We start from the raw sequence: 27,538 nt of genomic DNA, 5'->3' as shown, positions 1-27,538 counted from the left end.
TTGCTCTTCCTCTTCCTCTTCTTCGCTGCTTGGTTAATGGCGGAGACGAAGGGCTCCCTTGCGGCGTCCGAGCCCCTCGATGCTCCCGACGAGGTAGACCAGGAGCTGGGCGGCGGAGTCAAATCCTCTGCCGAGTCTGCCTCAGAAGTGATGGTGATTTTCTTCCCTTAAATCCCTTCTCCTAACCTTTTCTCGCTCCTCATTACTTTTTCATTTTTTTACTCCTTTCGGTTTTTCGATCAGTCTTGGTTCATCCACTTGAGTTCTAATGGAGATTGAAAAAAGGGGGAAAAATGATAAGACAGAAGGGGGTTTATCTCTTGTAGTCTTGTGGTTCGGATGAAGGGTTTTCGGAAAAAAAAGTTTCTGAATTGTTTTGGCTTCTTCTTTTGTAAATTTTTCAGGAAGGGATCTCATTTCACCCTGCAAATGCGAGGGATCTTCGAAGTTCGTCCACCGAAAATGCTTGGACTATCATAGGGCTGTAAAGGTGAGTTAAGAAAAGTACTAATCCTGCTTTTTTCTAGAGAAACCTGTGTTTTTATTTTGGTTGAAATTAAAGATAGTCATCTGCAGGCATGCTAAGCTGTGGTGTGTGTGTGTGTGTATTGATAAATTAGCACACAATATTCTGGCTTCTTTGATAAGCCAAACGCTTGAAAAGATGGAATTACATACGGATAATCTCAAGGTTAATTGTGAAATAATTTTTTTAGCAGAAATTTTATAGTGCTTGAGTATGTGAAGAGTACTCGAGGGGAGTGACAATAGCATAAATTAGAAAAATTTGAGAGTCATCACAAAAGATATCAAGCTTTGACGAGAAAATTTTGAATTTCTTTTTTCTCAAGGGTTGACTGGTTGCTTTTATGCAAGACTATTAAGAGTCATATTGGTGCAGATTAAATAATAATTAACTTTGATTCCAAACAAGTGCTTTTAGTTTAGTTTAGTTTTTTTTATATAATAGATAGATAATCTTTCCTCTTGGTTCGCCTATCGGATAAATCCGGAGCACAACTCATGCATATTCAGAAGCCAACCTCTAGAATATTCGTTCCTAACGGGAACAAGTGTTTTTAGTTGATTGCTTGGACTATAAACATATTTCAAACAATTAACATAGTCATGCATTTGCAGAGAAAAAATTTGCATGGAGCATGGATGTTGACTAATTTGGGTATGAATAATAGTTACTGTAGTTTCTCAGTCTCTTTGGTGTTGAAGGAATAGTCTAGGTGATTAGTCATGAAATGTCAAATTCAAGAAGGAATATTAAGTAATGAACTAGATCTTATTCGACAAAACCCATCTTAGCAATTTTTGTATTTGTGTTATGGTATACATTCTCTGTTTTATTTCTTTTGTAAAAAAATATATTTTCCCAATATATCTGTGTTCACAAATCTCTTATTCTCTAGGAAAGATTTGCATTTGCCAACTGTACAGATTGCAAAGCTCCCTACTATCTAAGGGTACATATTCATCCAGAAAGAAAAGGGAGAATTCTCAAGTTCCTCAAGTTTCGAAATATACTATGCGCATTTGCAATGATTCAAATTGTAGGTTTGCTTTCACTTCGTCCTATTAATTCATTATTATGTAGAGAACATCATATCTTGTTTGTTTTTCTCACATGATCAAACTGTGTTACTCTAGACAATCTGTTCGTTGGCAAATATCTGGTACTTGGTTTGTGGAAGCGAGACTTATTTTGACAGATTCAGTTATTCTCATGGTGGAACTTTTTACGACTATTTCTACTACCAATTCTACTATTGGTGGCCGTTAGGCAGGGTTTATGCTACAGAATTCAATGTCTATTATGGTCTTGGTATGTTTCCTCTGTCCACTCTAATGCAGTTGCTGATGCTGATGATTATGATGACAAAATCATAATGATAGTTAACACAATCCAGTTCTGAATTTTTGGTGAAACATACATTTTTTGTTTCTAGGAATAGAGTGATTTTATTTTAAATGTATTTATAAGTTGGAATTTTGTTCGAAGGAAGTGCAAAATCAGATCCAAGAGTTGGTCACTCTTAATTTAAGCAGGAATTGATGTTCAAACAAGAATTAGATGGGAGCATAACTGGCAAATAGGATGAAGCATGTAGAGTATGGATACAAGATTTCATGCATGATATTTAAGTAAAACATTGTAATATACCATTTCTATGATAGAGTGTGCTCGTTTAGGCAAAAGAGTTGATGATTCAGATCCATGGAAATCAAGATACATCTTTATATGTAGTCAGTCAAGTCAACAAATCACACTCTTGAAACAATGGATTGTGTTGCATTTAGTTCACTTTTTACTTAAAACTATGAAAAGAATACTACACTAGCTGATTTTAGATTTATTATTGCTGAATTTTCACTAAAAACGAGCTAGTCAAATCTACAAAATGCTTAGGAAATAAGTTCCATATTATTCATGCAGGATACATCCTCAAACACTGTTTAAAAGCCTAGCATATGCAAAGAATAGAAATATGCAGTGAATGTATTTATGTTGATTGCCATAGAAAATTCTCCAACTAATTTAGTCCTTTAGAGTAAAGATCTGTCTCTCGAAGATATATCCGCCATATATTTTATGAATTGGAATCTATTGGACTCTTAAACAAATGTTGGTTTGGAGAGTACTGGTCTATTTTTGTAGTAATGTTCTTACTATTTGTTTTTGTATTCATAGTGGTGCTACTATGCTGCCTTCTTCTTGGATTTTCCGGGTTCTTCATGGCTTGCTATAATCTAGGAAAACTCAAGCGCGACACTCAATCATATCAAGATTTACATATCCTTTACAACAGATCCTGGTATTTTTCTGATTTTTTTTTGTTGCTTATTTCTAAAGTCAGATATTCATAGTAGATGGAATTCAAATCTTGGAATTTCTCCTGCCAATCTTTATATCCATGTTCTGCAATTTCTGAAAGCTTCTTTTGTGGGCAGGAAAGTCAAAACCATGGTTGATTTAGAATTAAATTTGATCCGTCGCATTTCTGCTTCAAAAGAAGGAAGTGAAATAATTTATATAACAAACTAAAGGTGTGATCTAGACAGGCTTGTCAAATAAAAAAGGAACTCCTAGGTTACACACTTTATCAGTGGCCTCAGCTCACCAACAGGGATAGTCACTGATCAGATGTCAGCTAAGGCTCAATTGAGCCTGCATTATTAACTGGAAGACATCCTTAACTAGGGCTGTAAATTAACATAAACGAATAGGATGTTTGCGAACAAGTCCTATGCTCAGCTCAATAAGAGTTTGTTTATATTCGTTTGATAAAAAATAAATTAAACAAACAATCTTGAATATAGTTACTTGTCTAAAGTCTTATTTATTTATTTCATTCAAATATATTAAAAATATTGTACAAATTTCTATATTTTTATATTATGTATAATATATTCAAAGTGAGAAAATAATAAAATTTATTTATTAGATCATTATTTTAACTAATTTATAAGCACAACAATGACTCTAATTGAGCTTTGGTAACAAGCTTAATTTCAATAAGGATTTTAATAACCAAGATTGAGCTCAGTCGAGCTTGGCTCAGCTCATTCATAACCCTATCCTTAACCCATCTGATAACTACATCAATTTGTTTACTTGTTAATTTCCAATTTTCAGCTATGTACATGTCTTTGTTGTTCGAGGATTTATTTGGCATATTCTGCAGGTGGAATAAGTGTATCAAAGCATTTTCCTATGGATCCATGGCAGAAGCTGATCAAGCTTGGCTAGAGTTGATGTTCATTATGGAGTGTTTTGTCATGGCGCTTATCCCTTTCATTGGCATATTGTATGCCATTACAATCGCATCAGTTTTTGGCCGACAAATTTGGAAGCACCATTTTTGCACACGAGGAAAACAATTGCTGATGAGAGTGAGCCGCCTTTTGCTTCCAGCAGCTCCAGTTTTTGTAACCTTAAAGCTATGTTTTTGTTTCTTTTTATTTTTTATGTTCCTTCAAGATGTCTGATCATTTTTTCCAAACATAAAAACAGGAGTACCTAGTCGAGGATGTCGATGGTTCAGTCAAAGATTGGTGCCCACCACCCCTTCCACCTGCTCATGTCAAAGAGTTAGAAGGACTTGGATTTCTTTAGTTCGATACACCAAAAACCCCCAAAGGCTACTAGTGTCGGATAGAAAGCTTCTGGAGGCAAAACAACACTTCTTTAACCTTTTTTGGGAGCAACTAATGTTCTATAGCCAACTATTTCGATCTTGAAAGGCTACATAGTGTCATCATGGTACTTCCATGATTCAAATACAAAATAACGTTGTATAGGATTTAGAGCAACAAATAGTGTTCTATAGTTAAATACTTAGATCCTTGAAAGTCTACATATGTAATGTTGCGAAAGCATTTGTGTACGTATACATTTTGCAACTGCTACCAACAGAAGGCGATGATGATCATAATAGATAAATGATGATATCCTTTATGTATTTTCATATCAATATTAAGATGCAACAATTTCGTTATTTTATATGGAACATGTTTGACAAACAACAGTACATTGTGCTATGCTGCATCATAAAAGAGCGAAGTGGAATTCAATGTTCTGTAAGCAGTAAACTATGAAGAAAATAATTTCCACTACTGCCTCCATTTTTCATTGGATAACCAAAAAGAATTAAATTGATTATGATTTTCCCTGAAGTCAAATACTAGTAAAGACCCTTTTTTTTTTTTGCCACAAACACGGCCATCACCTACTAAACAACTTCCCATCATTTCGAGCCAAAACCATTTCTCCGTCAAATAACCAAAACATTAATTGACTCTGATTTCCCGTAAAGCCAACCACTGCACTAACACATAAAACAAACATTTTTACAACCTACTGCAAGAAGCGTTCCTACGTTCTTTAATTCTGCAAGTGGATGACGGAATTGAGTTTTACCATATCTTCTACCATGCACACACACACAGGAAAAGCAATTGCATGGTCACCAGTGGACTTATAGGCGTTTAATCATTATCCGACATATAATAATTTCGTGTCACTAGCTTTTCAACTAAGTACGATGATCAATTATGTGAATCAATGATTCTTTTCATACTGGTTGAATTACTATCATGGTACGATCATCAGTAGGGTAAAATTAATCTATTTCACGAAGGTCTAAACTTAGCTCACGTTTCCTATTGGTGGGTAAACAATCCAACACTTGGTGAATTCTACTTCACAATGATAGGAAGAGCTGATATCGAAGGATCAAAAAGCAACGTCACTATGAACGTTTGGCTGCCACAAGCCAGTTATCCTTGTGGTATATATATATATATATTCACACTCGGTGGCTACCTAACATAATTTTTTTTTAGAATTTATGATTTATAGTATAACATTTAGGGTTCAAAATTTAGGCTTTATAATATTTAGGCTAAATGAAATAAAAATTAAAAAAATATATATATTAAGTGCTCATGGGGTGTGCAACATAAGGTATGCTTCATATATGAAGAATGATATGTTGCACACCTTATCCTCTACATCCCATCCCATGAACGCTATGTATATATTATTTTGTCACTTTTTTTTAACCTAAATATTATACCTTAAATTTTAAATTCTAAATCTTAAGGTCTAAAAAAAATACCCACGATGTTCATAGGTGTGGAGCATATCAAAAATTTTAAATTGAATATATATATATATAGAAGGGGAGCATTGGCGCAACGGTAAGGTTGTTGCCATGTGACCTAGAGGTCACGGGTTCAAATCCTGGAAATAGCCTCTTGCCAAAGGCAAGGTAAGGCTGCGTACAATGGATCCTTTCCTCGGACCCCGCATGGCGGGAGCTTCGTGCACCGGGCTGCCCTTATATATATATAGAGAGAGAAATGCTATTATGAGCGCCGGCTTCCTACGCGTCCGTGCGCGCCGACCGCCGACCTCCACGTGCTTCCGCCGTCCGTTCATCGCTGTCCGACCACCAACGACCGTCGGACTGGACCCGTTGGAACCGCGACTCGCCGGCGCATATTTCGGCCGGATTGGGCTGGAATCCGGCCGGAATTTAAGATATATATATATATATATATAAAGTTTTTGATATTTAGGTGAGCACCATGAGTATTTTTTTTAACTTTAAAGATTTAGAATTTAAGATATAATGTTTAAGTTAAAGGAAGTGAGAAAATAATATATATATATATATATATATATATATATATATATATATATATATATATATATATATATATATATATATATATAGTGTTTATGGGGTGCCGATTATAAGGTGTGCAATATATCATTTCTAATCTATGATGCATACCTTATATTCACTAAGCATCTAATATAATTTTTTTTAATTTTTATTTTATTTAGTCAAAATATTATTTTCTAAATCTTAAATACTAAATGTTATACTCTAAATCATAAATTTTATATTGATCCTAAATAAAATTTATAAATCATATTTATCAATAAAATTTTTATTTAATTTATAAATATGTTTTAAAAAATTCTAACGAATTTAACTATCAATGTTTGAGAAGGAAGAAGATGAAGGAGAGTAGAGGTGTTGGTTTGGTGCAATTCAAGCATAAATATTTGAATTTAAATCAGATTCAAATATGATTCGCATCTAAAGTGAGATTAAATCTATTTCCGCTTGATCATCATATCAACAAACCAAGTTAACTATCAACTATACGATTTAACATTCAATTAACCTCTAACGCTAAAATAAAATCGTTAAATCAGCTTTTAAAACACTAGTTCGGACATAAAATTCCTGATTCTTTACATTTTTAATAATTCTGAGATTTTTGCATGACATATTCCAACATAAATATCCTCGGTGAAGAAAGTTTTCATTGACAGTGTGTATGGTAGGGAGTCTTCATAGTTTTATTCTGAATTATCAATCACTGTAATATTATAATTTATATAAAATTCATATCAAAATATTTATTTTCTACTCCAATATGTTGAAATGATCTAATTTTTCATGAACGAACTTAATAATATTATGGATCATTTATATTCATGCTTTTTCTGGTCGGTGAATGATGTTTTTATAATATAATGTAATGATATTTAGATACTTCGATTTACCATAAGAATATAATAAAAATCATTAGTCAAATCTATTTTGTTTTTTTTTTAATTTTTACAATACAAGAGTATAGCATTTGTCAACAAAGAGATATAAGAAGACATGATTGATCATACTTCATGCCATTAAATACACCCAAATACCTATTATTATCAGCGTTGGGTATATAAAAATGGACAAAAATTAAGCATTATTTTTCTTGGAATCATTGAACGGACCTCCTCTTTTGATTTTTTTATTAAAAAACTATCTCACTTATTAATCAATTGTATGACAACTACAAAAATCATAATTATTATGATTTCATAATATAATAATATGAATATAAATTTACCTTATAATAATTACTATTTCATAACTATTATAATTTGAATAAAAATCCATATTGTAATAATTATAAAATTATAATTATTATAACGATCGGTTCAAAATTTAAATAAAAAATAAATATTAAAAGTACAAAATAATACTAAAAGATCATTTAAATAATTATATATAATTAAACAGTAAAATATAACATATTTGATTAAAAAAATTAAAATGGAACATATGATTTAGACAAAAAGAGACATAATTTTTTATTTTCGCCTAAAAAGGATGAACAATAGATTCAGATTTTGGGACCGAGCCAAGACGGCGTCAGCTAGAACCAACGCCGCCGTAAACGATTGAGCTGTCTGTGTGAACAGAAGGGAATTGCTACCTGTCTCTGCAGACCTGCGTTAAACTAATCTTCTCCTGTTGCGACGAAGAACGAGAAGCAGATGACCAGCGACTTAATCAGGGAGAGTAACTTTCCGCAGAAATTTACTGTCATATACTTTGATTTAGAATGCAACATTTGTAGTAATTGGTTGGATATCAATTCCACAGCAGGGTCAGGTTTCAAGATTCGCACCATATAATGATGCAGCAAGGGAGCTAAAAGAAACTCTATAATAGCCTAACAAAAATCCACAAAGTTACAACTATATCAAATAAAATATACCAATATGTTTTAAGAGATTTGTGGTTCCTGTCAAAATGGATAGGAAAGAGACCCCTTGAAAGGGCCACATGAAGGCATAGAATCAGTAAAACAGAGATCATCCTTCGCAACTCAACTCAACACACTCGCACTGACCGAATCAACAAATGATAAGCTCTTTACACTAAATTTGAAGGTGCCTTGGGTTGCAAGGCTTTTGAACCCGAAAAAAATGGGGAAAAAAATTTAAATTCCAGCTACATGTACAAAAGAGGAAATTAGGGGAGAAAATCTCACATTGTTATGGCACAGAGATCTTGAAAGACCGTCCTGATGTTAGGTCTCTCGTTTACTGGAAGAATGCACCGAAGGGATACTGCAAGCAGTTCATCCATCACCCTCGGAGCTTCCTCCAAACCTGAGATGTCCCTGTCAAAGCAGTCTGCTCCCCTTCCCTCCCTGTTGCACATTTGCACCCAATCGGTGAGATCAACTGCACCCGTTTGGCCTGAGATGATATCACCAGCACTTCTTCGAGTTAGCATCTCCATGAGGATTACGCCGAATGCATATACGTCGGCCTTAAAAGATGGGGATGGTTTGCTTGCAGTTTGAAGCTCGGGTGCCCGGTACCCAAGTGCACCCAAGTTTAAAATTTGTTCTGCTGTTCCATTGAGTGTCATGAGACGATGAAGGCTATAATCTGTCAACCTAGCAGTGAGATCTGGACCAGTGAGGAGGATATTTGTTGGTTTTATACTTCCATGAGCTAGGCCCTTCTCATTATGGAGGTAATACAAACAACAAGCCACATCGATAGCAATTTTTAGCCTTTGGCTAACCGAGAGGCGGGAGTACCTTCTAGGTGTTGACTCTGCGTAAAGAAACAATTTAACCACAACATTAGATGCCCCCATTGTTTGAAAGCTTAAATATTTGATAACCTCATTCAGTGAAAGACAATTCAACTTCACAATTACCAACCTAGTTTCGAGTTTCAAGCGACAGCCAATGGAGATAAGGTAACAAGGCAAAATAAATGTGCTTTGGAAACAGAAGCGCAAACAAAATTGGTTAAAAGTGAAAGGCCAAACAATATAGCATAAGGGAAAAGAAGAATCACAGCAATAATTGTGTTTTCAATCTCCATGCTTGACCATTCTCATTAAATGCCTATTCTTATAACACCCTTCTTACATGTCCATGTTTAACCATTCTGACATTTTGCTCAAGATTGTACAGCATTCCATCTCACAAGTCTGAAATTCCCTCAGTAGACCATCTACGGCCTGATTTTGTTCTTTCAATTATTTTGTATTCAGTAATTTGTGTGATAGTTGCTAACAAGGAACTAGAAGAATGGAAAAACTAGCTCAAGTACTGAAAAAAAAAATATAATGTTGATCCATCTTCTAGTCTAAGATTAATCTTCATTTTCTAGCACCAGATGGATAAGGAACAAACTACATTTCAATTGACAAACAGCTGAAAGATTCTACCAGGAAAATATTATATTCATTATTACGTAGTATCAAATTTGATCAAGTGTCAAAATATTCATATCGATTGGTACTTAAGAGTACTCCTATGATGAATTTATTGAACCGGTAGTATGGGTTGTTATTTACAGTACACTTATGATGAACTTCTTGAACTTATGGTATGGAGTGTTGTTTAGGGTACCCTTATGACGAACTTATTGAAACTGTGGTACGGAGGTGAAGTATTAATGAGAAAAGAGAGTCCTTTACAAATAAGAATGTAACCAAATTATACCAGTTCTAAAAGTGCATTAACAATCCTTTATTTTATTTGTTCAAAGTTGATCAAAATCCCTTCCAACTATTTGGAAAATTATACTGACGCCTCTAGTCTTATATTTGCTTATGATTTGATAATTGAGTAATGCTAGGCTTCAAGGCTGAGTTAATTGATCTTATATGACAGGGTACATTGACAAAACAATGGAAAGCATTTATCCATCCATGCAAGTAGAAGTTCACTACAGGTTTCAGTTGTAGATTGTTCACATAACACTGGTGAAAATCCTTCCCACAGGTCATATAAAAGTCTAGAAACCTTGCCAATATCCAAAAAGCGGCAGAAATAGAATAAAGTTGAAGAAACTCATACCATAAAGATAAAGTGACAAACTATCTCCATTAACGTAGTCAGAAATGATCAATCTTTCTTGCTCTCTTGGACCCCAATAATAGCCCCTCCAAGGGATGATATTTGGATGTCTGATGGTTCCAATTCTCTTTGCCTCCTTAGCAAATTCCTTTTTGACTTTAACAAGGCCTACTCTTAGCCACTTGACAGTCAAAACATGACCACTATCGAGGGTTGCCTTGTAGGATGTACCATGGCTGCTTCTGCCAAGAACTTCTGCAGGGGCACGAGATAATTCTTCAGCTGTGAATATCAAAGAGTTGTCTAAGAAAAAGAGTTCTCCAGCCAAACGATCTGGTGAATAGACATCCAACATGACTGGTTGTTCAGATACAAGTAAATCGGTAAACTGAGGGGATGAGCACAATGGTGATCCTGGAGAAGACCTCTCTCCTGTTGTAGCCGGATAATTTTGCACGTGGTTCATAGAAGTTTCTGAAGTTCTACTATCAGAATAGCCATATTCAACAGCCTCTGCCAATAACTCCTTCTGTGCCGACACTGTTCTAGAAGTTGTCAATAAATGGTCATTGGAGAAACTAACTGAAGTAGTCACAGGATTATCCTTCAATGATCTGAATATATTTGGACGGCCTAATCTCCCCAGCTTTAATTCTCTTCCAGTAGTTTGGTCTCCAGAACGATTCTTTCCACAGAGTACCTGGGACCGGATCACGTATAATGTCATCACTGCAAATAAAATTAACATGACACCACCGACTGACCCAACAATAGCAGCTATTCGGACACTATACTTCAAACGATGATGATTTTCATCCAATTCACCATCATTTCCTGAAGGCATGCCACGAGGAGAGACAAGTAATGTATTCCCAGGATAAAATGAGTCAGGTGGAAAGCTCTGCAGACTTTGTGGGATGGTGCCAGACAGATCATTATAGGAAACGTTAAAAGCCTTCAGAGTTGGCTGAGGCATATCAGGTATATCACCATCAAAATGATTCATTGACAGATCAAGAATTTCCAAAGCATTGAGCTTGCCTAGCTCACTAGGCAACTCTCCAGACAAGGAATTATTTCGAAGAATAAGAAGCTTAAGTCTTTGCAGGTTAACAATTTCTAGCGGCAATGGACCAGTCAATGTGTTATCAGATAAGTCAAGGCTCTCTAACTGACTATAAGATTGTAAAACAAATGATTCAGTTGAATGTGAGCTTTGAATTGGAATATTCCCAGAAAATTGATTTCCCGAGAGATTCAAACTAGTTAGAATAGATTTGAAAAACCCTGGAAGAATTGATCCTGAGAATCCATTCAGACTGAGATCAAGTTCGGACAACGAAGGATAGTTTTCTAATGCAGAAGGAAGGACGCCTGTTAAATGGTTATTCCGAATCCTTATGGATCTCAGGTTCTGGAGTTGAGATGCCTCAGGATAGTTACCCGACAATGAGTTTGAACTTAAATCAATAGCTTCTAATGTGTTTCCCCAATAGGGCAATACAGATAGATCACCAGATATATTATTATTACTAAAATCCACTGATATACACAACCCTATTCTTGAAGGCAATGAACCTGTTAGCATATTGGATGAGAGATTTAGAAGTTTCAGGGAAGTAGAGTCGACATCCAAAGCATTACCTGTGTAAACATCAATCTTGTTAATTTTGGATGAAACACTACAGTGTAATGTAAAGTTCCATAAAATAAACAAAATTCAGTTGAACTGTAACTGGAAAATCAGAAAGAGCATTAGTACCATGAAGAAGGATAATTTTATCCATCTTAGGGCAAGCAGTCAGCTGATTTTTCATGTAACTATTTGTAGGGAGTCATGAGTTATTGTTTTGACAAGACTTCCAGTTTTGGACCAATTCTTTTCCCACAAAAAAAAGTGGAAGAAATTTTAAAAATAGAGAGAACACCTATATCCATATCTTCAAGCTTAAAGGTCAGAACATCCAGGATAAGTGCAGGATATATATCAAGCCTACAATAATGACCCACCAATTCATCGACCCAACTTGCCCACCTATCATTATCATCATGAAGTTATGTTTGTTCAAACTATTTGATTTCGGCAATTTGCCTCCCTAAACTTTCAAATTAATCTTTAATGTTTCTGACGTTATTTGATACAGTCAAAGGAGGCACTGAAGATTAGACAAAATACTAACACCTCCACACCAATCCATACATCTCTGAAAGACAAGTTGATTACGTGCATTGCTACGGCCAAGCAAGGGTAATTGGTTTGGACACGGCCGCATCCACACACAAGGAAGTTGTACAAGATTAAGCTGCCCAACCTACTCAATGAATCTCTTCCAGAACAGGTGCACCTAAGAAGGCTTTTCCCCTCCCGTACAAATCAATCAACCAGCCACACATGCAAGCACATTTGTTTCATCCATCCCATTAACAAAGGGCATGTGCAATGACCAAAATTGGTAATTGTATGGGGAAAATCATATTCATCTATAACGGCATACTTAAGACCCAGAACAAAACAATCAAGATACATATATCTTTTATGATATATTTTCGTTTATATTTGAGATATGGCCTCTGGTTGTCCCATGACCCTTCACTTATATCAATAATCAATATATATATCCCATTTTCCTGCAAATCCCATGTCCCAACTCAACCCTTGAAACCAACCTCTGCCAAGCATGTTGAAGTCATCATCTCCGATAACTATGTTCTCTCTTTAAGGTGATTATTAACACCTCTATAAGGGAGAAATGAGAGGCTTTTCTATAGTCACATTGAATTTTTTTACATTACTCTTCTCTTTCATACTTAACTTGGCATTACAATGTTTTCAAAATTCTGCAAACATTTCCAATGAGACACACTCTGAATTATGAATTACACAACTAATTATGTTGTTTCTTTTGATTAATCTTCTCATTTCATACAATGAGAGATACTCAGAATTATAACACAACTAATTGCATTGGCTTTAAGGGACTAATTTCTTTGGCTTATCACTAAAGCTACCAATAGATCATTTCAGAGGACCAGTACAAAATCCTGCAAATATTCTGTGTGTCAGGAAGGACTAAAAGTGTGGCAAATATTCTCTGTACCACAAGAAAAAACCAATGAAGCAAATATTTCCCACTTGAGTTGATTTTTCTCTCTAAGGGGTGAGTAATGCGTACAAAAAATTTGATAAAATACATTAAATACAGGTACCTAACTAATGCATCACTCTTTGTACCCTGATGGAATATAAATTATCTGAAAATCACAAAAAAGCAACATATCTAAGTTCAATAGTTTTATTCGGTAATATCTCTATTAGCAATGAATATGAGAAGTAAAAAAGGGATAAATCACAGTTTAAGTGAAAAAAAAATGATGAGAAGCACAAGAATACTCAAATGGATCATGTTTCTCTCTGAAGTTATTAAGAGGTCTTAATAACATCATATGTGGTAGCTTATTTACCTGTAAGCCCATTTCCACTAAGGTCTATTTCCTTCAACTGCAGTGGACTCGCGAGCAATGCACCTGGCATAGATCCATACAGCTTATTACCAGCAGCCCGAAAAACTTTTAAGCTGTACACAGAATCGAAAGACGGAAGCTCTCCAGTCAGTTGATTGTCGCTCACATCTAAAATCTCCAAATTCTTGAACGTCTGAATCAATTCATTTGTAAAGAAGCGACCGCTGAGATTGTTATTGCTCAAATTCAAATACTTGGCCGTATTCCCCAAGCCCGTGAGGTTAACTGCGTCAACAAGGAGATTTCCAGTGAAGTTATTGCTACTCAGATCAACATATTCATTGTTCCTTAGCGCAGCAAGAAGCTCCGCCATGTCACCCCACAGGCAATTGGACCGCAAATCAAGCACCCTAAGCTGCTGTAGATTCCGAATCCTCGTGGGAAATCCTTGCGTAAAATTGTTATAAGAGAGATCAAGGAGCAACAGGCCGCCGATATCAGTGATTCGCTCGGGTACGGGACCGTAAAACCTGTTCCCCGAGAGATCCAAGTGCTTGAGTTGGGTCATGCTGCCGAGGCCGGGCACGAGGCGGCCGGTGAAGTCGTTGCCGGCGAGGCTGAGGTTCTGGAGGTAACTAAGGCCAGTGAGAGTCGAGAACTTGAGCTCGCCGCTAAGGCCGCGGCGGGAGATGTCGACGGCGACGACGTTCCCGACGGCGTCGCAGTAAACGCCGGACCAGGGAGGAGTGGCGCCGCAGGGGGTGGATCCGAACTTCCAGGAGTCGAGGGCGGCGACGGAGGCGCTGGAGATGCCTTTCTTGAACTCGAGGAGGGACTTGGCGTCGTCGGCCGGGCCGGCCGCGAAGCCGGAGGAGGCGAGGAGGAGGAAGACGAGGGGAATGGCAGCGCCGAGGCACGGATCCATCGTCTGGCAGGGTTTCTCTCCGCCGGCAAGGAGGGAGGGAGAGGGGTTCAGGTCCAGGGAGCGAGGGAGGGAACCCTAGCCATGAGAGAGAGAGAGAGCGAGAAGGTGCGGGCGTTTGGGAAGAAGTTAGAACATGCAGTCATGGAGATGACTATTAATTAACGCGAATGAAAAAACTTAAGCAGCAGAAGAGAGGCAAAGAGAAAGAGAAGCGAGGAAGCACAAACAGCTATAACTTACAGACTGTAAAGGACCGAGGGTTTTTTTTAATAAATAAATAAATAAAATGAAAGAGAAGAAGACCACACACCACGCCCCCACATGATGGATACAAGTCTGCAAATTGGGTCTGTGTGTGTTTTGTTATTATGATTTTTTTAAAAAAAATATGTTCTTGATTTTTTTATAAATAATGTTTTTTTTTTGTGTTTCTTGCTTTATTCTTAAGATAGCGAATAGTGGAAAAGACACTGTTTTCATCTCAATTTAAGCATGTGAATGAATAGTGTCGAGATTAAAACAAAGCAATTGATTTTATTTTAAAAAGATCATACCTAATATAGCACGTTACAAGGCATTTTAATGATCAAATTATAAATCTATATACGAAGCTATTGGTCAAATCTGACCAATTTAATTGGTATAGTTGTATAATCATTAAGATAGAAGTTTATTTCAAAATCATAATTATATACCTAATCCATTCTAGCAAATAATAATTCTTATAGAAGTTAAATTATAAAGTATTTTTTTAATTATTATTATTTAATTGGGCAAATCATAATAATGACCTTTATTGTAAGATAATTTTTTAACACGCACTAAATTTAGTTGGTGAAATTTCTCTTTCCTATAGTGATATTAAAAATGATCATCCATATAAAATTAGATAGGAGCCAAAATAGAAGTCGATTAACTTAAAAGACACTTAATACTTTATTAGCATGTAATTTGCAAGCTAAGAATAGGGATGTGCTATGGTTAGATTGTATATGTTCTCTTAATCCCTTATTCTCCTTGCTAAATCCCATGATTGTGAAATGTGAAGGATACTGCTAATACTTAATTTAAACAAATATAGATATAAAAATTATAAACTAATGATATCCACTTTCCTAATATATGATTATCAGTATATATATATATATATATGGTCTGTAAAGGAGGATCGCATTCATTATCATTATAACTATAGTATTAATTATTACACCATTAATTACCTTGTAATAAACTGATTAATTTGTCACATCAAGAAGGAAGCTAAGGGAAGGAGAATTTTTGGCGGTAGGGCCCCCTCTGCCGACCAGGCAAGAGAACAACTCAAATCTGTGCTCAGATTAGACAGAGAGTAAGTCAGAGAGATAAGGCCTGATGTTCCAATAGCTGCGCCTAAACTCAGCCTTTACAATTGGAAGACAACCAAGAAAACTTATCCATTCCACAGCTCATTATTGCTTTACAGAGCATATAGTTTGTGAATCAAATCTCAAATTACTACAACTCATCGTTTTCCAAACACATGCTGCAACAGCGGTGAGGATCGGAGGAAATGCACGAACACTGCAGCTTTCCATGTGCATGCCACATGGCATGTATGATTGGAGAGGCATGATCAGCAGCAGCTACTACGTTGAAATTTAGTTTGATTTAATTTAATCTAATCATATATTGAATGAGGGTGGGCCATGCATGGGCATGGCACATGAGTGCACGCAGCAATTTCTGAGCCAGCCTTTTTGAGCTTTGACCTCGACTGGTACTTTTTTAATTTATATATATACGTATGACTTTGCAGGTCAGTGTGTTCTTCTGGTCTCAGGAGTACAGATTTTGAGGGAGATGGTGAGAAAATGGTTGGGTGCATGCTCTTGTTCTTTTGACTCAGAATAGATAGATGAAACTGATCATATCTTATCTGTAACAGTTTGTTTGAATGGATGACAGATCGACTGTATTATAGATATTGCATGACATGGTTTGATTCATCTACTGTGTTTGGTCAAGTGTTTGAGTTGTAGATTTTGAATTGTTGGTTACACTAATTGTGTTCCAGTGATAATTCAACATATTATGAATTTTTATTGTTATTAAAAATATTTTAAATTACTTGTGATAAATGTACTCAATTGTAAAAAATGTATATCAATTTGTAATGAAAAAAACAATATCACCTGAGTACAATTTATATCTGATGTTTACACTTTAATCCATAGAAATGATTGTCAAACTCTGTTTTGTCTAAAAGATATGCAATAACTCTCCAGTGGTCAGTGGATTTAGAAGGACTGCTGATGCAAGAGAAAAGCAAATAATGCGTAGGAAAAAAAGACAAAAAGTCACAATTATGTAACTATCATATAAATCTTTTTACAAGGTTCGGATTGTAACCTAGAAAAAGGAGAGTGATCTTGGATGAAGGGTTTTCGGCAAAAAAAAGGTTTCTGAATTGTTTTGGCTTCTTCTTTTGTAATCATGAATAATGAGGGATCTCATTTCACCCTGCAAATGCGACGGATCTTCGAAGTTCGTACACCGAAAATGCTTGGACTATCATAGGGCTGTAAAGGTGAGTTAAGAAAAGTACTGATCCTGCTTTTTCTGTGTGTGTGTGTGTGTGTGTGTGTGTGTGTGTGTGCTTGAGTATGTGAAGAGTACTCGAGGGGAGTGACAATAACATAAATTAGAAAAATTTGAGTCATCACAAAAGATATCAAGCTTTGACGAGAAAATTTTGAATTTCTTTTTTCTCAATGGTTGACTGGTTGCTTTATGCAAGACTATTAAGAGTCATATTGGTGCAGATTAAATAATAATTAACTTTGATTCCAAACAAGTGCTTTTAGTTTAGTTTAGTTTTTTTTATATAAAGATAGATAATCTTTCCTCTTGGTTCATCTATCGGATAAATCCGGAGCACAACTCATGCATATTCAGAAGCCAACCTCTATAATATTCGTTCCTAACGGGAACAAGTGTTTTTAGTTGATTGCTTGGACTATAAACATATTTCAAACAAGTAACATAGTCATGCATTTGCAGAGAAAAAATTTGCATGGAGCATGGATGTTCACTAATTTGGGTATGAATAATAGTTACTGTAGTTTCTCAGTCTCTTTGGTGTTGTTAAAGGAATAGTCTAGGTGATTAGTCATGAAATGTCAAATTCAAGAAGGAATATTAAGTAATGAACTAGATCTTATTCGACAAAACCCATCTTAGCATTTTTGTATTTGTGTTATGGTATACATTCTCTGTTTTATTTCTTTTGTAAAAAAATATATTTTCCCAATATATCTGTGTTCACAAATCTCTTATTCTCTAGGAAAGATTTGCATTTGCCAACTGTACAGATTGCAAAGCTCCCTACTATCTAAGGGTACATATTCATCCAGAAAGAAAAGGGAGAATTCTCAAGTTCCTCAAGTTTCGAAATATACTATGCGCATTTGCAATGATTCAAATTGTAGGTTTGCTTTCACTTCGTCCTATTAATTCATTATTATGTAGAGAACATCATATCTTGTTTGTTTTTCTCACATGATCAAACTGCATTACTCTAGACAATCTGTTCGTTGGCAAATATCTGGTACTTGGTTTGTGGAAGCGAGACTTATTTTGGCAGATTCAGTTATTCTCATGGTGGAACTTTTTACGACTATTTCTACTACCAATACTACTATTGGTGGCCGTTAGGCAGGCTTTATGCTACAGAATTCTATTATAGTCGTGGTATGTTTCCTCTGTCCACTCTAATGCAGTTGCTGATGCTGATGATTATGATGACAAAATCATAATGATAGTTAACACAATCCAGTTCTGAATTTTTGGTGAAACATACATTTTTTGTTCTAGGAATAGAGTGATTTTATTTTAAATGTATTTATAAGTTGGAATTTTGTTCGAAGGAAGTGCAAAATCAGATCCAAGAGTTGGTCACTCTTAATTTAAGCAGGAATTGATGTTCAAACAAGAATTAGATGGGAGCATAACTGGCAAATAGGATGAAGCATGTAGAGTATGGATACAAGATTTCATGCATGATATCTAAGTAAAACATTGTAATATACCATTTCTATGATAAGTATGCTCGTTTAGGCCAAAGAGTTGATGATTTCAGATCCATGGAAATCATGATACATCTTTATATGGATTCAGTCAAGTCAACAAATCACACTCTTGAAACAATGGATTGTGTTGCATTTAGTTCACTTTTTACTTAAAACTATGAAAAGAATACTACACTAGCTGATTTTAGATTTATTATTGCTGAGTTTTCACTAAAAACGATCTAGTCAAGTCTGAAAATGCTCAGGAAATAAGTTCCATATTATTCATGCAGGATACACCCTCAAACACTGTTTAAAAGCCTAGCATATGCAAAGAATAGAAATATGCAGTGAATGTATTTATGTTGATTGTCATAGAAAATTCTCCAACTAATTTAGTCCTTTAGAGTAAAGATCTGTCTCTCGAAGATATATCTGCCATATATTTATGAATTGGAATCTATTGGACTCTTAAACAAATGTTGGTTTGGAGAGTACTTGTCTATTTTTGTAGTAATGTTCTTACTATTTGTTTTTGTATTCATAGCGGCGCTACTATGTTGCCTTCTTCTTGGATTTTCCGGGTTCTTCATGGCTTGCTATAATCTAGGAAAACTCAAGCGCGACACTCAATCATATCAAGATTTACATATCCTTTACAACAGATCCTGGTATTTTTCTGATTTTTTTGTTGCTTATTTCTAAAGTCAGACATTCATAGTAGATGGAATTCAAATCTTGGAATTTCTCCTGCCAATCTTTATATTCATGTTCTGCAATTTCTGAAAGCTTCTTTTGTGGGCAGGAAAGTGAAAATCATGGTTGATTTAGAATTAAATTTGATCCGTCGCATTTCTGCTTCAAAAGAAGGAAGTGAAATAATTTATATAACAAACTAAAGGTGTGATCTAAACAGGCTCGTCAAATAAAAAAGGAACTCCTAGGTTACACACTTTATCAGGATGTTTGCGAACAAGCTCTATGCTCAGCTCAATAAGAGTTTGTTTATATTCGTTTGATGAAAAATAAATTAAACAAACAATCTTAAATATTAGTGAGCTTAAACAAAGCTCGTGAACAAATCATAAATAACCTTATTTATTTACTTGTCTAAAGTCTTATTCCTTTTTTTCATTCAAATATATTAAAAATATTATACACATTTATATATTTTTATATTATTTATAATATATTAAAAGTGAGAAAATAATAAAATTTATTTATCAGATCATTATTTTAACTAAAACAGTGACTCTAATTGAGCTTTGGTAACAAGCTCAATTTTGATAAGGATTTTAATAACCAAGATTGAACTCAGTCGAGCTCGGCTCAGCTCATTCATAGCCCTATCCTTAACCCATCTGATAACTACATCAATTTGTTTACTTGTTGATTTCCCATTTTCAGCTGTATACATGTATTTGTTGTTCAAGGATTTATTTGGCATATTCTGCAGGTGGAATAAGTGTTTCAAAGCATTTGTTGAGCTCAGTGGATCCATAGCAGTAGCTGATCAAGCTTGGCTAGAGTTGTTGTTCATTATGGAGTTAAGTGTCATAGGGCTTATCCCTTTCATTGGCATATTGTATGCCATTCCAATCGCATCAGTTTTTGGCCAACAAATTTGGAAGTGCCATTTTTGCACACGAGGAAAACAATTGCTGATGAGAGTGAGCCGCCTTTTGCATACTAATTAGTTCGCCTATCACCTTTGATCATTTACATTCTACAGTGATATATAGACTCCTTGCTTTAGTAGTTTCCAGCATAAATATTGCCTAATGAGCAAACTGTTGTATGTTATCTTTTCCCAATTGTTGCTTCCAGCAGCTCCAGTTTTTGTAACCTTAAAGCTATGTTTTTGTTTCTTTTTATTTTTTTATGTTCCTTCAAGATGTCTGATCATTTTTTCCAAACATAAAAACAGGAGTACCTAGTCGAGGATGTCGATGGTTCAGTCAAAGATTGGTGCCCACCACCCCTTCCACCTGCTCATGTCAAAGAGTTAGAAGGACTTGGATTTCTTTAGTTCGATACACCAAAAAACCCCAAAGGCTACTAGTGTCGGATAGAAAGCTTCTGGAGGCAAAACAACACTTCTTTAGCCTTTTTGGGAGCAACTAATGTTCTATAGCCAACTATTTCGATCTTGAAAGGCTACATAGTGTCATCATGGTACTTCCATGATTCAAATACAAAATAAGGTTGTATAGGATTTAGAGCAACAAATAGTGTTCTATAGTTAAATACTTAGATCCTTGAAAGTCTACATATGTAATGTTTCGAAAGCATTTGTGTACGTATACATTTTGCAACTGCTACCAACAGAAGGCGATGATGATCGTAATAGATAAATGATGATATCCTTTATGTATTTTCATATCAATATTAAGATGCAGCAATTTCGTTATTTTATATGGAACATGTTTGACAAACAACAGTACATTGCTATGCTGCATCATAAAAGAGCGAAGTGGAATTCAATATTCTGTGAGCAGTAAACTATGAAGAAAATAATTTCCACTACTGCCTCCATTTTTCATTGGATAACCAAAAAGAATTAAATTGATTATGATTTTCCCTGAAGTCAAATACTAGTAAAGACTTTTTTTTTACTAAACAACTTCCGCTCATTTCGAGCCAAAACCATTTCTCCGTCAAATAACCAAAAAATTAATTGACTCTGATTTTCCGTAAAGTCAACCACCAACACTTAAAACAAACATTTTTACAACCTACTGCAAGAAGCGTTCCTACGTTCTTTAATTGCAAGTGGATGACAGTTCAGTCCATACTATGCACACACACAGGCAAAGCAATTGCATGGTTACCAGTGAGTTATTTATCTACATGATGATGATTTACTTCATTAAACCATACACAATCCACTGTGCCCTGACGATTCCAGTTTCAAAAATGCCACAAACACGGCCATCACCTAATCTAAAGATCACTAGCTATTTACATGAATGTAGAATATTTTTTCGGTTGGATAAAATGGATACATGAGAAAATAATGAAGATTATGGACAGCAGGACAAAGATACCTCACTATTTCTTTGTGACATCTATGTACATAGCCCGCAACCAGTGCTCAACGTCCTCAGTGTCTGATGGGGGCGGGGGAAGTGTAGGATGTTCCACGATGTCCCACCCTTCCTCGAGACTTTTGGGCTTTACGTAGTCAATCACCTCGGTTGTGCAGATGACACTTGAATTGGGGGTTGAGAAGTTGTTATCATCAACAGTTGACTGATCAGCAGAGAATAACAAAGTTAGACATCTTATCTATGTCATTAGTGAAGAGCACAAAGTTTGTATGTTACTAAAGCTGACCAGTATGGACTGTTCGCTCTCGACTAGGCTACTTGAGGGACTAACCGCTGAGCTTACGTTCCACACGGAACTCTTCAGCTGCTGAGCTTGTTTTTCTGAGCTGCATAGAAGTGATATCAATAATTATTTAAACAACTGATTGTAATTCAGATTAAACTATCAGTTCTGTCATTTTAAACAGCATTTTGCAAATCTTTCGGTTCTGTCAGTTTCTCTAAACAATAATAGGAGAAATCTAACTTGGGCATGCAAGTACCTACACGTCAAAAAGGGCTTGTAAGTTGCAATTGAAACTAAAGAAAATGATGGCCATTATAACTGAACATGCAGGGATAAGCTTTGCTGAGTCGATTTCTTCAATCATGCTACCAATCATCCTATTCTTCTCAAGAAAAAACTGTGATTACTTAAAAGAAGTGCACATCAAAGTATAAACCACAGAGTTTGGTTTGCCTGCTAAAACAGCACAATAAATCATTTGACTTCAGTATTAATCTGCCTCTCCTCATCTCAGAAGGATTGAAATAATGGTCAACAGCAAACATCCGACTTAGTTGTTTGGTATATATACACACATACAAACAAATATAAAATTTGGCAAAATGATTGAGGAATAAATCTTCTAGAAGGATCTACAGTGACCACACTAATAACTTTAAGACTGCTTCCACAGTGTCACTACCTAATAAGATGGTTATTGTACATTGAAGGCAAAAATAGCAAAGTTAAACCAGTGAGCAAAATAATCAGAGAGGCAAACTATTTGTATATGCAACCATTCTCTTAGTTATGGTGACTACAAAAGTTAACAGGGAAAAAGCCAAATGAGTTCCAAAGACATGTATAAGTCCACATGATCATGGTAATTAAAACATTGAACTCACACCTTGAGCAAGACATCTTCAAAGAGTTTCTGATCAACTGTAATTCCTTTGAAGATGATAGAAGAACCAACAATTTACCAAATGTTTCAAAAGTAGAAGCTTCTGAAGGCATATCCAGATCCAAGATATTATAGCAATATGTTGTGATGCATGCCACACTTTTCTTGAGTAGGGAAATTCCTTTCTGCAGGTCCGTGTGATTTTCAAGAGAATGTGGTGAAGCAAGGGAATAATTAAAACTACTACTTCTGGAACTCTCTAAATAAGGTCTGCTTTCAGATTCTACTGAAGCAACACCGAAATTTGAGGAGCTTCTATCAGACCACAAATTTTCTCCGCCTGAAGTGCAGAAACTCTGTCGTGGTATGAAAAGTGGATATTCCTTGCTGCAAAATAGAGAAATCAAATGTGTTGTAAAGTCAGTATTATAGGATTTTTTTTAAAAAAAAATTAGTACCTCTGTGAGAACGGGCAAGCATCCCAATATGAGGCTCGTTGCCATATCCGTGAACAAGACCCCTGTAGAAAGAGATAAGTTTACACTTCGAAGGAGAAATGATGATAAAGTATAAGAAAGTGTAGTGATTTCTTTCACTTTGGTCCAGCAGAAATGAAATAGCCTTAAAAATATGCTACAACATCTACCATCAACTTGCAAGCGGAAAAAATAAACCATAAAAAGTGTTCAATCAAAGTAAATTTAGCAATGATGAGCACAATAAAGCAGCCAAGCACTAAGTTTTGCCACCCTTTCATATTAATTAAATTTTATATGATTCTGAAGAAAACCATAAATAGTAATTCATGCATTAATTTAACTTCATCGTGAAAAAGAATGTAACAACTGTATAGAAGTATCCTACATTAAGTAGTCTTTTCCTGAAAAAAAAATGTTAGCTTGTCTTTCAGGTATGAATCATGAGACCTGAATAACGTTACTGGATCTTGGTTGTTGATCCTGTAATAACTTCTTTATCTTGTTAATTCTCATTGGTAGATATAATGAGATAATATAGCTTACCGCAAAACCAGAGTTATGAAGAACTGGAGCAGCCAAAATTGGAACAATCAGATTCAACAATTGAACCATGTGCCTGTTTGGAATGCAAAACAATATCTAATTCAGAATAATAGAGCCATGCACCATCTAGAATACACAAACACCAATATTTGAAAGTAGATAAATTAACACCACCTGAAGTTGGCAAAACCAGGAAAAGTTGATGCAGCAACAGTGTGCAATCATGTAATACTAATCACTTACCAGAACTTAACATAGCAAATGCTGCAGATTCTCTACATGTAACAGTTAACAAGCAGATGTGTTTTCCTACTGCAAGAGTTTCTTACTGTAAGAGGAAAGATCAGGGATATTTCCCATGGTAGTCCCTTCTGCTGATCTATATTATTCATCAATGTAAAAAAACTTACAATCCTGTACTAGTAATTGTAATTACATAAGTCTCTAGTACTAATGGGATTTATATTAAGGCCTATAAGGCTCTCTTGAAGCTGGTTCAGTATATGTGGAAACTTAGATTGTTATAAATGCTCTCAATTTTAGGATCCTTTAAGAATTTTTAAAAATACAATATAGCTAATATTAGAGCTAACAATGAGAATGACAATTCTATTAGACTACACTTTCTCTCACATGAAGTGGCCATTGAGCTCTATGCGCTTTGTCAGTTCCTTTGATCTTAGAGGTTATGTGGATTGCAACTTGATTATCACAATACAATTTCATCGGCTTTAAAAGAGCATGTTTGATGCCCCAACTTTTAGACATCATCTATTTAACCCAGATAAAATAATATGCAGCTAGGGTCATAACTTATATTCCACAATTGCACTCAATCAAGTTATGATAGTCTGTTTCTTGTCTTCACAGATGTTACATCACCTCATGAAAGAATGGAGTAGCCCGATCTTGATCATCTATAGAAGAATTTGTTGGATAATCCTGAAACATGAGATTTCTAATGACTGATTGTTCGTACTGACTGAAATATCAGGTCTTGTAACTATAGTAGTTCAGTACTCTAATTATTCTGTACTTTCCGTAATAAATTAGTGGCTTCTATCCTCGTACCAATCTGCCATTAGGACTCATAGGAGTATCAACTCGCTTGGTTCCTAGCATACCAGCCTTCTCAAGTATACCAAGTATATACTTCAATTGAGAAATGTAAATGCTTTTCCTTTAGTGTAAGAAGCTCTATACCGAGGAAGTTACGGTTATTCAAGTGTTTAATCTTGAAAGTCCCAATAGAATCATTACTAATAGTAACGACAATATCATCCACATATATAATAAGAAAGATACATCTTCCTAACTAAATAATTAGGTGAAATAGTGAATGATTCTTCAAGCTTCTAGTCATGCCATACTAAATAAGCGCATAGCTAAATTTTTTAAACTAAGATCTCGGGAATTACTTCAATTCACATATATATTGACATAGAATAAGAATCAGGGAAAAAGATACGCAAAAAACTTAACATGAAATCATGGAGAATTACCCTAAAGAAGCTGCAAGTTGTTCAGGAGGTACAGAATGTGGATCCAGTCCTCTAGGTAAGCGAGCATTGCATATTTGGTCACACATGCTATTTGATCCATCTTTTTTCCCATCTGAGTTCACCTGTAAATCAAATAAGAAACACTATCAGTAATCTGTACATTAGATATATTCAAATTGTAATACGCAATAGGAAATGGTGCACCTTCACATGCTCAGATCATTACAAGAGAAAGAACCCATAAGTAAATCTTCAGAAATAAAAAATATATATATATTTTTATACAAAAGAGCAAGGAAAGAAAGTTGTGAGCCAGAATACAATAGATAAGATTAAAAAACAAATGTTGGACATCATTGTTCAAAAACTCCATGCAATTAAATAAACACACATCCTGCTATAGCAGAAAAGAAAAAGATACATATTGTGATTGGTTACTTCATTCAAAATGTATCACTTTAAAATTAACAAAAGTGTCATTTATTATCTTGGTAATGGATTCTATATGCATTTTTCTGATGCATAAATGGTTTTATTCATCTTTATAAATGTAAACTCCTGCAAGATGTTACTTTCCATTTGTGTTACTTGGGCAGATAGTAAGACAACTAAATAAGTTATAATATAATAACAAAATGAAAACTTGTTAAACATGAGGAAAAATAAAATAGCATCATGTTCTCAATAAGCACTTCATCAAAGGACAAGTACACGACCATCCATTTGGGGTGGTATCCCCATTAGCAAATGAAGCCAATCCATCACATCAACAAAGTCATCATGTCAAAGAGTCAAATAGTACTTGCCCTGCGAAGAGGGAAGATCTTGCAAATCTGTTTTACAATCACTGACTGCCGATGAAAAAGTTCAGAAGTGATAGCCATCTGCAAAAAAAAAAAAAAAAAAAAGTTCTTTCATGTCAGCTAAAACCATAATCGGCAAAGAGACAATGAGGATAAAGCGTACGAGAAACTAAGAAAAATAGTGAAACCACAGAAGCAACATGTTGTGTTTAACTTTAGAAGTCTAAAAATGCATGTAAATTTTAAACACCACCATTAAAAAAGGATCTTACATAAGCTAACCGCTGGCTGTATATCAGATCAGTATTAAATTTATCCAATACATCTGTGCGCTTCTTTTTCATCTAAAATGTTAAGTCAGAAGTAACACGAGGATCAGATAAAGCTTCATATGAATGCAGAAAATATGGAATCAGAGGGCACAAACAGTAAAAAGATCATTATCTCACTATTTCAAATGCCAACTCCAATGACTCGTATTTCAACTTCAGATCATTTGATTGTTCAGCAACCCTAGCCTTATCTGTAACACCAATAAAAAAAGTTCAAGAAAATTAGGTTGTGAGATAATGAAGCATCCTTGACACAAGCAGGGATGCTTGACGTTCATTGCCTAGAAAAGGCCAACCTTCTACACGTTTTGCCTTTAAGTACGTTAGTCGCTCCTTTAATTTCTTGAGTTTCTCATTTTGATCCGATATCCAATTATTTTGCTCATCTGTTATTCTCTGTAGACCAAATATGAAAACAAATCAAACCTAATTATCCACCAGAAGAAAATCAAAATAGAAGATGAGTTTATGCTGTCAAAAATTTAAAGTGAGACAATTATTTGCATGATGATATAATTAAGAAGGGCAAAATGATCAAAAGTAAACTGATTCAAACTGCAAAACAATCCAATACATTACAAAATCAAACGCCACAATATCAATAGGCACGATAACGAACCTTCTTCTCAAGAAAATCGAAGAGCTTGGAATAGGAAGATTGACGGACGCTATTCAGAGATTTCAACAAGGCACTGTACTCATTTAATCTGAAAATTTTCAAAGCATAAGCATATGACGACAAATTTCCATAAATGCACAATTTTATGTGACCAAACTAGAGCAGTCACCTATAGTTAACGCAGGGCGCACAAATTGACGCAAGATTGGAACCCTCGCAGATGGCGCAGCAACTGCTGCTGGATTTCCTCGCCATGAATTACCACCTCCAATGAAAATGATCCTAAAAATGCTTGCTGGCAACGGGAAGGAGGCTTCGCTCCTGGCTTCTGCGAACGCGATGTAAACCTAGGTTTTCTTCGGGCATCGAGATCGGAAGGATTGTGGTTTGGTGGAATCAGATTGCCTTTAC

The 27,538-nt window shown here is 35.3% G+C and overlaps 3 protein-coding genes and 1 pseudogene across 4 annotated transcripts; 2 read left to right on the top strand and 2 right to left on the bottom strand.

Moving 5' to 3' along the window:
* Window positions 1-4,513, top strand: LOC141842430 (uncharacterized; annotated as a pseudogene).
* Window positions 4,514-8,114: 3,601 nt separating this feature from the next.
* LOC141837622 (putative inactive receptor kinase At5g10020) lies at window positions 8,115-14,774 on the bottom strand. The gene is made up of 3 exons (XM_074724997.1): window positions 13,660-14,774; window positions 10,198-11,841; window positions 8,115-8,938 (listed from the first exon to the last, which is right to left on the bottom strand). Exons 1-3 carry the CDS (start codon window positions 14,582-14,584, stop codon window positions 8,358-8,360), a joined length of 3,150 nt encoding a protein of 1,049 aa, XP_074581098.1. The 5' UTR covers window positions 14,585-14,774; the 3' UTR covers window positions 8,115-8,357.
* Window positions 14,775-17,063: 2,289 nt separating this feature from the next.
* Window positions 17,064-21,047, top strand: LOC141837310 (uncharacterized). Its single transcript, XM_074724736.1, has 6 exons — window positions 17,064-17,150; window positions 17,907-18,047; window positions 18,145-18,313; window positions 19,178-19,301; window positions 20,087-20,300; window positions 20,558-21,047. Exons 1-6 carry the CDS (start codon window positions 17,064-17,066, stop codon window positions 20,657-20,659), a joined length of 837 nt encoding a protein of 278 aa, XP_074580837.1. The 3' UTR covers window positions 20,660-21,047.
* A 381-nt stretch (window positions 21,048-21,428) lies between these two features.
* Window positions 21,429-27,509, bottom strand: LOC141839668 (uncharacterized). Of its 2 annotated transcripts, none has more exons than XM_074727470.1 (12): window positions 27,297-27,509; window positions 27,128-27,215; window positions 26,805-26,904; window positions 26,626-26,699; window positions 26,449-26,520; window positions 26,180-26,257; window positions 25,374-25,495; window positions 23,872-23,944; window positions 23,308-23,369; window positions 22,853-23,236; window positions 21,967-22,066; window positions 21,429-21,882 (listed from the first exon to the last, which is right to left on the bottom strand). In XM_074727470.1, exons 1-12 carry the CDS (start codon window positions 27,380-27,382, stop codon window positions 21,682-21,684), a joined length of 1,440 nt encoding a protein of 479 aa, XP_074583571.1. In that variant the 5' UTR covers window positions 27,383-27,509; the 3' UTR covers window positions 21,429-21,681. The 2 variants fall into 2 exon arrangements, with proteins under 2 accessions (XP_074583571.1, XP_074583572.1); XM_074727471.1 differs by having other exon boundaries at window positions 21,742-21,882; window positions 21,967-22,061.
* Between the last annotated feature and the right edge of the window lie 29 nt (window positions 27,510-27,538).

This window comes from Curcuma longa, chromosome 11, assembly GCF_044706935.1.
Source record: "Curcuma longa cultivar G26 ecotype Majalengka, Jawa Barat chromosome 11, ITB_CL_G26_1.1, whole genome shotgun sequence".
NCBI classification, from domain to species: domain Eukaryota; kingdom Viridiplantae; phylum Streptophyta; class Magnoliopsida; order Zingiberales; family Zingiberaceae; genus Curcuma; species Curcuma longa.
The sequence above is the reverse complement of the archived record's forward strand: the minus strand, read 5'-3'. Positions and strand labels throughout refer to the sequence as shown.